The sequence below is a fragment of the Cornus florida genome, unplaced genomic scaffold, assembly GCF_030987335.1.
Source record: "Cornus florida cultivar Cherokee Brave unplaced genomic scaffold, ASM3098733v1 CherokeeBrave_3.0.0_Hap2_Chr06, whole genome shotgun sequence".
NCBI lineage: Eukaryota > Viridiplantae > Streptophyta > Magnoliopsida > Cornales > Cornaceae > Cornus > Cornus florida.
In genome coordinates, this window is record NW_026775576.1 from 86512521 (window position 1) to 86527442 (window position 14922).

Here is a 14922-nt window from a genome sequence, read left to right on the forward strand (position 1 = left end):
TTCTATATATATATATATATATAAAACAAGTATTTTGTACCATCAAGGAGTATGTAATACTCAAGTACAGGTTTGAATCGTATTCCATAGAGATGTAGAAGCTCATCATTTTGTCGATCACCCAATTTTTTATTCATATAGGAAGAAAACTAGATTTGTTGGAAGGTGTTTCAAAATAAATAAAAATATATATATAAATAATGAAATCTTCTTTAAAAATTCTTCAAATTTTATAAATTTTCTATATCTTATGACACAAATGATATAATTTACTTAGTTAATTGGTGGAAGACTTTGATTTTTATTTAATCACAGCGGTCACAAGTTGATGTTTTAATTATCACAAGAAAGATTTTAATTATTTTAAAGGAGCCACTAAACGTCTCTAAACATTTATTTGTAGTATCTGTTTAATTATCATTATTTATGAGAAATTATTATTTATCGCGTATATATCCATAAATGATTCTCTATTTCAAAAGTTTGAAGATTGTTATCTGGCCTTAGTGCACTGAACCCTCTAGTTTAAAAGCGTTGCACAATGCTCCCACTCAATTTTTCTTTTTCTTTTTTTTGGCGACAAACATCTATTTATTAGTTGTTACAGCTTTCCATATTTGACTAACAGAGACAACAATTATATAAATACCCAAAAATAAAAAAAGATAATTATGTTTTTTTTAATACTCCAAAGTTCACTGGAAGTATTAAACCACTGGATTACCAAGTCATCCACCAATTATGTGAACATAAAAAATTACCACTTAAATGCTACAAATATTAGGTCTCTATTTGTTAAATAAAAGAAATTTAATTTTTCATTTGATTTACTTATAATTGATATAATGACTCATAATATAGGTACTGTAGGTCTCTACTTTTTTTTTTTTAAATTCTTTTTTCCTATTATATATATATATATATATATATATATATATATATATATATATATTATGTTGTTACCAAGAGAAGAAGAAAAAATTCCTTTTTCCCCTGTTTTTATATTTATATTGTATATCTTAATTAAATTTTTTTTTTTGGGGCGATGTTACCCAGATAAGAAAAAAAAAGAAAAAAGACCTGATATACGTATAATATGAGACATATATTAATTATAAGTAAGTCAAACAAAAAATTGTGTGTTAGATTTTCTTTATTTAACAAATAGAGACCTAATATTTTGAGGAGCTCTCAGCAACATTTCCCCCCTCCCCCATTTTTTATCCCTTTCGTGATTATATTTAAGTGATAACTTCTGATGTTTTAATATTTTTGAGTCATTAATTTAATTAGTATTTTATTTATTTAAAATTTTTCATTAATGAATGTGATTTTGGAGGGTGTAATTAGGTTGTGACTGAACTTTTTAATTTTTTATTTTAACCGTGGCAATTTTCATCAGCAAATTACATAACCGTCTTTTGACTAATAAATAGTGGTTGTTTATTTTCACAAAAATAAAAAGTAATAATAATAATAATAATATTGTGTAATGCTTTAAAACGAGAAGAGATTTAGTGCAATAAGGCTTTGTTTGGTTAACCTATTCTAAAAAAGGAATAAGAACCATAACATTATTTGGGATATTTCTTGCCAAAAAAAGTGGAACATCTCAAAGATATTTTCTATGAATTTACAATATCTTTTGATGAAAAAAAAAAAAAAAATCATTTAAACGTCAGCTTTGTTAAGCCTACAAATGATGTAACATTACCTTTTAAATGACGTAGTTGTCTTGGCTAATTTATCTCTCTTGTGAGCCTGTCAAACAATTGCACCATCGACCTCTTTTTTGACACCCAAGTGCAGCTTACATTGTGTGTGTATATATATATATATATATATATCTTTTTCTTTTAGTAATTTATAGGGCTTGAGATTAGTAATTGTTCTTTAATGTAGCTAGTAGTTGTCATTTCCTTTTAAGAACGGAACTTTCACCTAAAAACAGATAAATCATACATGTAATAGTAGAAATGATGATTACATATTGGTTTACAAGTCCCCTTCAAAATTATAGTGACAACAATAACCATGATAATAAAAAATAAATAATAAAGGCCAACAAATAGAAAATGAAATGATTAAGATCATCTTCATAGACTATTAGGCCAATTATTCTCAATAATGGAAAGTTAATAATGCAATCGTGTTAAAAAAAAATAATAAAAAAATAGCGGACAAATTTAATTTGAGTGATGAAAAGATGGCGTCATTTTATCTTGTTGATCTATGGTATCTTCTATATATTGTGCATTGCAATGTACTGAAGTGGATTCGAATTTTATTACTGGTATCAGAGTTTGACCCAGCTGAAAGTGTGGTCAACAGGGACGTTGGGTCCCAAAGGAGAGATGATTGTGGTGACTTATGTGGGCAGGTGCGAAGCACTAACATTATAGGTTTACAATCCCACTCGTCTGAGTATGGATGAGGTAAGTGCTATATCTAGATTCAATATCCTTTTATGACACAACACATTTTAAAGCCGTGATGGCCGTAAACTCATCAAAACTCCAGAGTTAAACGTGTTTAACCAGGAGTAGTACTAGGATGGGTAACCCCCCAAAAAGTCTTTAGTTCGAAGATTCCAAAAATAGACAGCATTGTATCTGGTTATCGTGAAAGTTATTACCGTATGACTTATCACAAATCTAAAATTTTAAAATATGGAACCATAAAAAAGTTTTTAGGACTATTCTTCCAATTATCTTAAAAGAAAAATAATGAGTTTTCACTAATCACATTTATTGTTTTTAGTAACAAAAACCACCTCCATCTTGAAAATTACAACAACAAATTTATTATTATCATTATGATCATTTGTAGACTATTTGGAACCCTAAAAGCACTAGAACAGTGATATAAATAAATACTCAAATTAAGGTACCACGAAACAAAAATAAAAAATAAAAATAAAAATGCTACTTCAAGGAAGACCTTTCCGAAACTAATATTGTTTCCTTTGAGATTTAAAATAGAGCATTATTAGGCTAAACCTCTTTTTCATTCATTTAGGGGAGAGTAGTCTCTTTCATACATTCAAGGTGATGATTCAACAATGCATTGTAGTCAATGGAGTCTGAGATGGACACCAAGAAACTGTAAAATGGTAGCTCATGGTTTGATGAGCAAATGGGCAGCTCATAGTCAAAGAGGGGAGGTGGACTGGGTCATATGGCCCTTGTGGCTATTCTTTGAACTTTCTTTGTATTCGTTCGTAGGTCACAAAATTCTTTTAGATAGATGTCGTTCTCGTTTTTCGTATGCACTCTTACTTTTCAATTCCGCAAGCCTCTTCGCTCCTGCTCTAGCCTCCCACTCTTTGTGATCCATATTTTGTTGTTTTTGTCCTTTTGCTCTCGCACTTGCTCCTGCTTCGAATAATATTATTGCTTTGCTATGGCAAAAAAAAGAAAGTATATATGATGCGGTCCAGCTCATGGCCCGTCCAAACTAACCATGAGGGTCCAGAGCCTGCTAACATTTCCAATGGCAGGTTAGAACCCTGTCAAATCCAATAATTGCCAAAATGTGGTTTAATATGAAAATTAATTGCTTGGATAGTTTTGGATATGCTATAGGTAAGTGATTCAAGCACTCAATCATTATTTTTTTATTTTAATTATTAATTTTTTTTTTTTGGAATTTTTTTTTTTTTTTTTTCCTTCACCATATTAATCAATAAATTCTTGACACTTCGTTATCATTTAAAATAAAATCAAAATCCTATTTGACACTCCCTCCATCACAATATAATTGTCCACTTCGTAAATTGCGAAGTGGACAACTATATTGAAAATACGAGAAATTATTAAATGGTCCTGGTCTATTTGACACTTGGTGGACTAATTTAATGAAAACCCTCCCATCAAGAAGTTTTGTAATTTGTTACTGTAATACACTTTTGTGGGCTCATTTTCTCAATCCGAGAGTCTATACTTAACTGGTCCACCAAGTGTTAATGATCTAAGACTATCTAATAATTTCTCATTGAGAACATAGATAATTTATACTTTGGATGCACCAACTCAGCATAAAATACCACCTTATGTGGATTGATTGAAGTATTTTTTGATGCACTATGGTATACTGGTGCATTGGAGAGGATTTGTACCCTTGAAAGGTTCATGATATCTTTGTGTTGATCACCTGCTCAATTCAAATAATGATACTGCGTACAATTTACGGTGAAAAATATTGCAACGATTATAGACAATTACAGGCCCAAAATAAGAAGGCCTTAGAATTTGGGCTCAAGACACTATCCTGGGCTCAACGGTTCAAGAGTTGTCTGCGTCTGGATCCCTAGTTTTATTTCCAAAAACAGGGCTGACCGGTTTTGACCCCGCCCGAAGTGGTGGTTTAACCCCTAGTTAGGGCTTTAGTATATCAGCAACCGTCGTCCCCCACTGCACGTACACCACTCCTCTCTCTCTCTCTCCCTTCTCTCTCTAGTCCACTGTTTATACCCCAATTGTTTCTGCAATTTATCAATTTAAATTCAATTTAGGTTAGTTGCATATATATTGGTCTCTGTATCTTCTCTCTCTATTTGTTCTTCATCAGCCTCTTTTTTGCTCAGTCTCTTCCAGGTTTTGTCGCCATTTTTTTTTTTTTTTTTTTTTAATCTTCTGGGTTCATGAAATTCTCCCGTTTTATCAACTGAGTCGGTATCTGAAATGCTAATCTCTGCCTCTAAACCATTTCAATTTCTCCTCCTAGTCACACATTGATCGAATATGATCAAGAAGAAGCCTAATTCACCCGACCTCTTCTTCTTCATTAGAACCAGAAAACCATTCACTGCTTGCCCTTTTCCACTGGAGCCTCCAAGTCCCTCAGTCTCACCTATCACTCAAGACCACAAAAGTCTCTGCCTTTCATTAGCAGACCAGCTCATTCGTCGTGGCTTATTATCATCTGCGCAAAAAGTCATCCAGCGAATTGTATCACAATGTTCATCAGTTCCGGATGCAATTTCGGCCGTTGATTTTGCCATGGTGCGAGGCATGGAGCTTGACTTGTGTAGCTATGGTGTCCTTATACGGAAACTTGTGACTTCTGGTGAAACCAAGATGGCTGAGTTCCTATATAGAGATAACATTTTACATAGAGGTAAGGATTCTGATCCATCGATATTGAATTCAATGATTATTTGTTATTGTAAGTTAGGACAATTGGAGGAAGCAAAATCCCATTTTGGTAGGCTTATTTTAATGAAATCCAAGCCTTGTAAAGGTGCGTGCAATGTGCTCCTTCGGGATCTTTGTGCCCATGATAGATTCTTGGAGGCATTCGATTGCTTTATAAGGATCAATGATGCTGGAACTTCTATAAGTTGTTGGTGTTACAAAATGCTGATCGATGGATTATGCTTTAGTGGGTACTTGGATGAGGCCCTTGATGTGTTTGATATAATGTGTGATAGAGGGATGCCACCTACTGGACATTTGTACAAATCACTAGTTTATGGTTTTTGTAAGAGAGGTCGGGTTGAGGAGGCCGAGTTGCTGAGTATAGAAATGGAGTCCCAAGGTCTATGTCCAGATAAAATTATGTACACTTCTCTTATTTTTGAGTATTGCAAGAGCAAGAAAATGAAAATGGCTATGCGGTTATTTTTTAGAATGCTCAAAACGAGGTGTGACCCAGATACGTATACTTATAACACACTAATACACGGGTTTGTTAATTTGGGTATGTTTGATAAAGGGTGGCTGTTACATAATCATATGGCTGAAACTGGGATAGAACCTGATGTAGTAACTTACCATATTATGATTAGTAAGTACTGCAAGGAACAGAAAGTTGATTGTGCTTTGATGCTTTTAAACAATATGACTCATGGCAATATCACTCCCAATGCGCACTATTACACAGTCTTGTTGGCTGCACTTCATAAAGAGAACAGGTTTGTTGAGGCTGATGAATTATTCATCAGGATGGTAAAAACTGGGGTTGTTCCTGATCATGTACTGTATTTTACTCTTATCAAGGAGTACCCAAATGGGAAAGAGCTTCATCTTGCTCTCATGATTTTGCGGGCAATAGCCAAGAATGGCTGTGGTATTGACCCTCCACCTCTCTCGACCTGTGCTACTTCTGATCCTACAACTGATTTGGAGCTTGGCATTGAGCATCTGTTGGGGGAAATTGGGAGAAGAAACTCGTATTTGGCTGACATTGCTTTCGGTGTATATATTATTGCATTGTGTGCCCGAGGGAAAACAGATGTTTCTTTGCTTTGGATGGATAAAATGGAAAGTATCGGATGCCAGCCTTTGCTTTCAACTTATAACTCCGTGATCAAGTCTCTTTGCCAGGAGGGGCTTCTTGATGATGTCAAGTCTCTGATTGACCTCATGCAAGACAGGGGAATGGTTCCGAATCTAGCAACTTACCTGATATTGGTAAGTGAAAACTGTAAGCGTGGTAACTTTGCATCAGCTTTTAATGTTCTGGACCAAATGGATGAAATGGGAGTGAAGCCTAGTGTTGCTATTTATGACTCAATTATAGGTTGTTTAAGCAGAAAAAAAAGAATATTTGAAGCAGAAGATATGTTTAAGAGGATGCTTGAGGATGGTGTTGATCCTGATGAAGTCATCTGTGTCACAATGATTAATGCCTACTCCAAAAATGGGAAAGCTAATGAAGCCCACCAACTTTTTGAGAAGATGGTAGAACATGGTATTCTTCCCAATTCTCATGCTTACACGGCACTTATAAATGGGCTAGTGAAGAAAAACATGACTGAGAAAGGTTGCCTATACCTTGATAGAATGTTGGAAGATGGTTTTATGCCTAATAGGGTGCTTTATACCTCTCTTATCAAACAATTCTTGAGGAAAAGAGAGTTGGAATTTGCCTTTAGATTGGTTGGTTTGATGGAAAATAGTCAGATTGAGCATGACCTGATTTCTTGTATTACAATGCTCAGTGGTGTTTGCAGAAATATTTCATGTGCAACAGGAACATGGCACATGGCACATCGGAAGTCTGAAAGGGAAAAAGAAATGTTGTTCCATTTGCTCCAGCGGAAAAGTTTGGTGCCCATGAAAGATAGTTTGAGAATTTCAATTAGTTCTTTTGAAGAAAAAAGTTTATTTGCATTGAAGTTGATGCAAAAAGTTAAAGCCTCAAGATTTATGCCGAATTTGTACCTATATAATGCTATGATATATGGGTCTTGTTGGGCGAATAGGATGCAAGATGCATATGGTCATCTTGAATTGATGCAAACAGAGGGGGTAGTTCCCAATCAGGTGACTTTCACTATTCTCATTGATGGGCATATGCGATTAGGTGAAACAGACTGTGCCATTGGGTTGTTCAATAAGATGAATGCAAATGGTTGTGCTCCAGACAGAATTGTCTACAGCACCTTGATACGAGGCCTTTGTAGGGCTGGAAGACTACTCGATGCATTGTCACTCTCACATACAATGCGTAAACGAGGGTTTTCTCCTTCCAAGAATTCTTATGAATATTTACTCAGTGGTCTTTGTGCTGGTGGTTCGAGTGTTCATGCCATGAGGATTTGCGAAGACATGCTTGCCCATGATTTTGTACCTTGCCGATATAATCGTAACTGGTTGCTTGGGATATTATGCGAAGAAAACAAATTGCGTGAAGCCGTAATGATACATGATATGATTCTGACTAGAGGAAATTTTCTATATGAATCTACACAGAGGCTTCTGACAGAATCATGCTATAGGCAAAGAGAACTGGAACTGATCTCATGATTGAAGGAAAATTGTTGTGCATGCTGAGGATAACACAAAGTTTTCCATTTTGCAGTACATCATTGAGCTCGCATGTCTGGGATTTTGGTAATTCTGAATAACTTAAATGATTGCACATTGTTCCTTTTCCTGTTGTGCTTCTTAATCAATGTTTTTTCCTTCTTGATCACAATAATGATTTTAATTGGTGTTAAATGTCATGTGTATGTGACTAATCCACATCAGTGATTTTAACAGGGAAATATTAAAGCTTATGAATCCCTTCTGCAGGATTGCTAAATAGGCCTTGTTGTGCATCTGACAACCATCAGGTAATTTCCAATATTTGATATAATGGATCTTGAGGTTGGTAATTCAAAATATGTTTTTTTTTCCCAATATTTGATATAACTGACTCTGTATAGTAATTATTATATGTTAACTATTCTTTAAGCCCAGTCAAGGGAGAAGTGTTTTGACATTTTCTTTTTAGTAAAATAGTTTCGCGTGTAATTTTCCAATTCAAGCAGTAATAGAGTAATAGATTTAAGAAGGGAAATATAATGCATCTAGAAGTAGATTTATTGCGGTATTTACACCACCAGCTCTTAGCATGACTAGCATCTCCTGCCACCACCAAAAGGTGAGGTGTGAGGGTTCCATTTGGAATGTAGATGTGTATCATACTTATTACAGAAAATAATAATTTATAGCACCTAATGGTTAACAATTTGTTACTTAGTCAATGATATACCACAACTATTGGGTTCTTTGTACTTGGTAGTCATTTGGATAAGTTGAATTCCAGTGTGGAATAGGGCTCCCAATTGTTTTGATGCTAAATTCTAGTTGTAGGAATGGATTCTGAACAATCTTCTTGGAGATTGAAGGACAAAATCTGGAGACCCAAAGCATTGTACCAAAATGTTTGTAATTGAGGAATAAAGCATTGGTTGCTACTTCATACCCATTATCACTACTACCACCCTGATCATTTTTTTATGCACCATTGCTAGTTATGTTGGGGTATGCAAGACTATTGAGGATTGTGTCAGAGGAAAGCTTGTTTCTTCTCACTTCGGGGACTGCCCTGCCTCTAGGTCAGTTGCTGCAGATTGGAGTCTTCCTAGTTCTGTCTTGAGGGAACAACACCCTTAATTTTTGCCTGTTTATAATGTTCATTCCCCCTCTTCCTCTCTACTGCAGTTGGTGCACGTTCTGGTGCATCAACTGGTTTGGTTAGTTGCTAGGTGGGTGGATTTTTGGTGCTTTTGGGCTTTGGCCTTTGGGCTTGTTGGGCTTTGCCCTCCCTCTTCCTTTTTGTATAGTTCCTTTGGTTTAATACATTGATTTACCGGAAAAAAATAAACACATACTGCTGCCATCAGGTTGTTTCAATTGATAAGAAATTCAAGAAAAAGTAAATCCAAAGAATAGAGGAACTTTAAGAACTGTTTTGATTTCAAAGAGTCACTTGGGTCCTTCCATAGTTGAGTTCTAGTCTTACCGTCTTAGTAGAGTGCTATTACCAACGGGCTAGTGGCCTAGTGGTATCAGCCTCTTACTTCTCAAAGGGAGGTCAGGGGTTCAAGTCTTAGAAGAGACGTGTGTGTGAGTACCAACTAGGAAAAAAAGTAGAGTGCTGTTGTATGTTTATTTTTAGTTTTTATGCTGCTGTCTGGTGGTCAGTTCTATATACATTTTATTGTATTCTAGAGGTTAAAGGGGAAGTTTGGTAATTTCAAGCTTTGTTTGACACAGATTGCAGCCCTGGTCTATGTGTCGTCTTTTGAGCGAAGTTGTGGTATTGAGTCTAATTTGTGGTTTTTATCTTATTGCTTTGTGTTTTAGTGGTCAAAGTCTACTACTTCCTAAATATAATGTGAAGTCTAATTAATTAAAAAAAATAAAAAATTAAGTCATACAAGTCAGGATTACCTATGGGTCTATATGTGGTCATGCAATGTTTAAGTTCAACAGAGAACATGGAATTTCTAGCTACTATGCTCTTAGTGGAAATACAATTGAAACCCTAGATGTGAGAGAGAAATTTTCACCAGTTATTTTCTTCATGGATTGTATTATGAAATTCAAATCCTAGATGTTATGCCTATGGGGTTCTAGGAGCGAATTTCTAGAGCTTTTTCTTTCTCTTAATTTTTACACTATATAAGCCTTAACACTCCTACAACCAGATATTTTCTAACCTCCTTTTATCCTTAAAATCCTATATCAAGCCCTAATACTTCCCTTTTTCAATCAATCTTAGCTCAAAAGAGAAGTAAAAGTAGCTCTTTTATTATTCATGGTTGCTATTCACAGACCAATACAGCTCCAAATTCGTTTTTGTTGTTTGAGAGCCCATTAACCGCATAACATTGGAAAATTTTGGTCACTTGTTAAAGAGAGAGAGAGTTGACTTTGCACCAATGTCTAGGTAGGGACATTTCTATGAAGGTGGCGTATCCATGTAAGATACATGTCTGACACCAGTGATACAGGGTAATTCGTGACGCACCAATATTTAATTGATCAAATTGTATATCTGTACATAAAATTGATTAAAATCAACCCTAAAAATCTTGTTCAGCACAACAATATTGCAACAATTGGAGTTTCATAGTTTGTAAGTGTGCGCCTTACATTTACACCTCTGCCTTTTCCACAACTCCACTGCCATTGTGACAACCCACATCAATCTCTTTGAAGAACTTCGCTGTTGCCACCATTACCCCGATCACTGCAGCATCATTTGTTATTGCATCTATATGAGCATCTTCATTAATTAACTTGAAGCCAATTTACTTTTTGTATTGTGGGGTTTTTTATTCAAGGAAATTTCAATCATGTGAAATTCGACTCATGATTTCCAATTCCTTAATATCATTCCAAGTTCTATATCCATATACACCTAAATAAGCTCATAAGAACATTTGTTACCCAAGAAACAAGAATATTTACAAGATCTATTATCCTATTGAATATTTATTACTAGATTTATTTTCCTTGTTCTTGAATTGGTCGAAAGATAATCGGGCATAGATCAATAATTTGATTTGAAATGAAATTTGGATGTAGAGTTGAAGTTACTTTCTTTCTTCTTTTTTTCCTAGTTAAAGTAGCTTTCTTTATTAAGCCCACGGAGACATGTTTTTTATGCTACTAATACTAGTACTTGCTTTGCAGTTCTGCCTAGGTCTGGCTGGAAGAGTATGGTGAATGATACAAAAAGACAAGTGAACATGTAATGATTCCATCAAAGATAAAACAATAGAAGTAAGGCCATTCCATTTTAACAACAGACCCACACCCTAGTTCCATAGCTTTTGATCGCTATCCCCAAGGATATTTTTCTAATCTCCGGAGGGAAAGGTGCTTTCCCTTCTGGGCAGTTGTGACAAGGAATTGAAGCTTCCAATATTGGGCTAGGTAGCCATGTGTTCTAGTCTTCTGAGCTACAGGTCCTACTTTTTCTCAGCTAATGGAAAAATGTAGTGGCTTGCCATAGATTCACAGCCTGCAGTGGTGGGTTTCCCATAACATGTTATTTGCAAACAGAAATTCATGTACAGATTTATACTTCTTAAAATAAAAATGGTTAAACTAGATTTACCTTCACATTGCACTTTTTACGGCATTGGAATAGTATTTTATTTCACTTCTATTTTGTTTTTAGCAATTATTCCCTTTTCACCTTTAAATTTTTGTTTACAGAATTCTGCAATGTTGAAGCAGACAAGTGAAGCCCAGAACCTACTTCCACCTGAACACGAAATTCACTATTAGAGACGGGTTTGTAAAATTCAACGTGTAACACAATCAAAATTGTAAGTTATGTTTCAGATTTCAAAATAGCATTCAGTGTATATTTCACACCTTCATAGTGCTGTTTGATGCTGCCAATAGTATTATATAAGACAAGAAAATAGATGCACAGTGAATAAGCCCAAACTTTTTATTTTTATTTTTTTAACCAATAGGCCTGTGGCCTAGCGGTACAACCCTTGCATACTATGTTACATGGACTCTTCAAAAGTAGGTGGGATACCCGTGTCAAAGACACATTACTCAGACATGAGTATGGGATGTGTCCGACATTTTTCGTTAGACATATACCTAAAAAACATATCTAATAATTCAATTTAATTATGTTACTACTCAAAATGAGTGAAATGCCTATATTGAACATTATGTTACAAAAATACATTATTTTATCCTAGAAAATAAAATAAAAATGTTAAATAAAATGAATATGTAGTAGTGTACATGTGTCCTTTTGTTTGAGATTTGATACGTCTGACGCACGGATGCATACCTTTACCCGAGTCCATGTAACATAGCTTGCATATGATCTGGCCTAGTTGTCAACAATCAAGGTACATTCACAGACCCAGCTATGCACATGCATGCATTTGTATGTAACTATAATTTTGCATATATCGAAATATATTTTAAATATTTTAGCATCCAATAAAATAAAAAAATCTATATCTTTTTCCCAATTACTTTTAGTTTAAAAGGTTCTGCCGCTATGAGTTGGTCTATTTATTTTTTAATACAAAAAAATAAAAATAAAAAATTGATTATTTGTCTTAAATTGACTTTGGAAATGTTGATTCCAAGGCATGAGGCATTAAATTGAAAAATTGAGCACTAGAGAATTTGCACTGCAATTTTCTTTGGCCTTTCCTCATTGTTCAAACCTCAATTTATACCTACCTTGTATAGCTATATGTCTTTATATTTCCTCCTTGATCCCTTTTTAACTTTCAAGGTACAGCAATCTAACCAGTGTGCGTGGAGGAAAAGTTCAAGTTCTTCATAGATCTGGTTCAGAAAGCTAAAGAACAAGCAGTGTGTAAGCAACCAATGGTGAAGCTGTTAGCCATGCACACAATTATGCCTTCCTCATTCATCAAATCTGATGACCGAGCGGCAAAGGCCCATATGTTTCAGAGCTGAAAGAGAACTTTGATTGCTTTGTAAGTAAATAACTTTTTGTAAAGAGATATTTTGCCCGTCAATTTATAAAGCTCAAGGATGATGCAGAAACTACTTGAAAATACCGAGCGAAAGATCAAGACATAAGTACCATAATACAAATTAATTAAGCATTGTATTTAGATGTTTGGCATCTATTACTTAAATATCACTTAATTATACAAGATTTATAATCATATTCACTCCGAATTCATGATTAAATATGCATATGAAATATTTTAGACAATAAAAATATTCTGTAGTAATTGTTTATACTTGTTTACAGCTTTGCTAATAATGTACAAGTTCTGCTCTTGTCCAATAAAGAATGCAGTGCAGTGGCATTCATTAAATTTTGTGGCGATAACCATCCTATGGTTGGTGACAAAGAACTTGCCTCTTTGGCAAAGAAAAAACAGGGTCTTTCCAAAGTTTTCCTCCACGTGTTTCATATCTTCTCAAAGGTTATTGATGACATTAAAGTAAAAACAATCGAGTGAAGTTTAAGTTGATGTCTTCCACTGTAATTTTTTTGATAGCATATTAAAGGTCATTTTAAATTCCATTATGTTTTAGATGTAATATCAAATGAGTAATTTTCTTCTTGGTGGAATGGTATTTATTTTATTATGTATGACATCTCTTTTGTGGTCTTGCTTTGTTTTGTTGAGCTGAATTTCTCTCTTTTTGGGGTTGTCATTGTTACATAAAGATTTTTATAATGAATTTTGGTGTTGATTACAGTTCTTTTCATATTCTTCCAGTGATGCCATTTCAGTTTTGTGCCTTCAAATATACATACAATCAAATACGAATAGAGAAGAAATTTATCGACGTGAGACCCTGTGCTCCATAAGGTATGCAAAGTTCATTTCTTTCTTGCCTCTTTGAATTATGCCAATCCTGTGTTGCATGCATTTGCTGTTCTGTTTTGGCTGCATGAAATCCAGGATGAGATGAATTGTTTCATTTTAAAATGAATTTTGATGGTTGTTTCTCATGTTGAATAATATGACCGTTCCCCTTGTGTTGTCTTATTTCAAATAGGTGCTTATGCACAAATGTTTTTACTTGGAACCTGCACATTGTGATAGATCCTGTTAGAATTACTCATCCTAGATTTATATTTTCTTTCAACTATGAATGTGCAAGTCTACGCTGATATAAAATTGGGTCCAAAAGTCACGAGGGTGAAAAGCTCCCTTCAATTAATACTTAAAATTCAGTTCTTAAAATCTAGTTGTTGCATAAGCGATGTAATGTAGTTGTTGTATAAGTGATGTAAAATTGTTGCAGAAATGATGTGAAGGCATTGCATAAGCGATCTAAATGGCACATGGTACAGGACGTGGCATGGGATGAAATGACGCAAGAGGATCCGGTTCCATTTTTAGATGCCGAGATCCTTGACATAGATAAGTAAATTGTTTGCCGCGGTTTTTGTTGAGGAAACATGTTGGAAATGATTATTCAGAAGAGATACATTGTGTGTGATGTTAATTATATTGCTGGTGATACTTATTTTCTTCTGTATAAATTAGCTCTTAGTTAGGCAGCAAAGGAAGTGATGATCTCTTGGCATACCTATTTTGCTTGTTATGTGCCTATACTAATGTGTAGTTTTGTTGAACTTTATGGACCATGATTTTCACTATTGACAATGTCCTACCTATGGTTACTGACAAAAGTTTTCAGCCGAATCCCGGGTTTGGTTCGGGTATAATTTATAGCAATTCAAGTATTATTTTGGCACAAAAATACAACGTAAAACCTCTGGTTTTCACAATTTTATCAATAACACAATTAACTGTCGTTTTCTTACTTAACCCTTCAAATTAGAATTTTACTTCCAAATAAACCTATGAGTTTCATGTGCTATAATTTTTTCACATATTGTAGTATTTTTGAGTTAGAATCAGGATGGATTTGGGTTGACAACTTCAATTTTGGGTACAAGTCGGATTTGAGTTGGTTAGAAATTAATTCATTTAATATAAACCAACTTAATTTTTATGGGATTCATGTTTTTGTTAATCTAATAATTAAATTGAATGATTTATCATAATCTCAAATGTCAAATTTTCAATAATCTTTTTGTTGAACTAATAATTAAATTCAACGATTTATCAAATATATCATAATCACGTATGTTAAATTTTAAATAAAGTGGTAAAAGAAATAGCAAATGGAGTTATTGTCATTTCGGGTTAAA

The 14922-nt window shown here is 34.3% G+C and overlaps 1 protein-coding gene across 6 annotated transcripts; it reads left to right on the plus strand.

The window, feature by feature from the left end:
- The first annotated feature begins 4386 nt into the window (after positions 1-4386).
- Positions 4387-14340, plus strand: LOC132312570 (pentatricopeptide repeat-containing protein At5g62370). Of its 6 annotated transcripts, none has more exons than XM_059810983.1 (7): positions 4387-7838; positions 7989-8062; positions 10917-11255; positions 11445-11557; positions 12505-12712; positions 13455-13567; positions 14007-14340. In XM_059810983.1, exon 1 carries the CDS (start codon positions 4743-4745, stop codon positions 7749-7751), a length of 3009 nt encoding a protein of 1002 aa, XP_059666966.1. In that variant the 5' UTR covers positions 4387-4742; the 3' UTR covers positions 7752-7838; positions 7989-8062; positions 10917-11255; positions 11445-11557; positions 12505-12712; positions 13455-13567; positions 14007-14340. The 6 variants fall into 6 exon arrangements, with proteins under 6 accessions (XP_059666966.1, XP_059666963.1, XP_059666964.1 ...); XM_059810980.1 differs by having other exon boundaries at positions 13475-13567; XM_059810981.1 differs by having other exon boundaries at positions 12511-12712; positions 13475-13567.
- Positions 14341-14922: the final 582 nt, after the last annotated feature.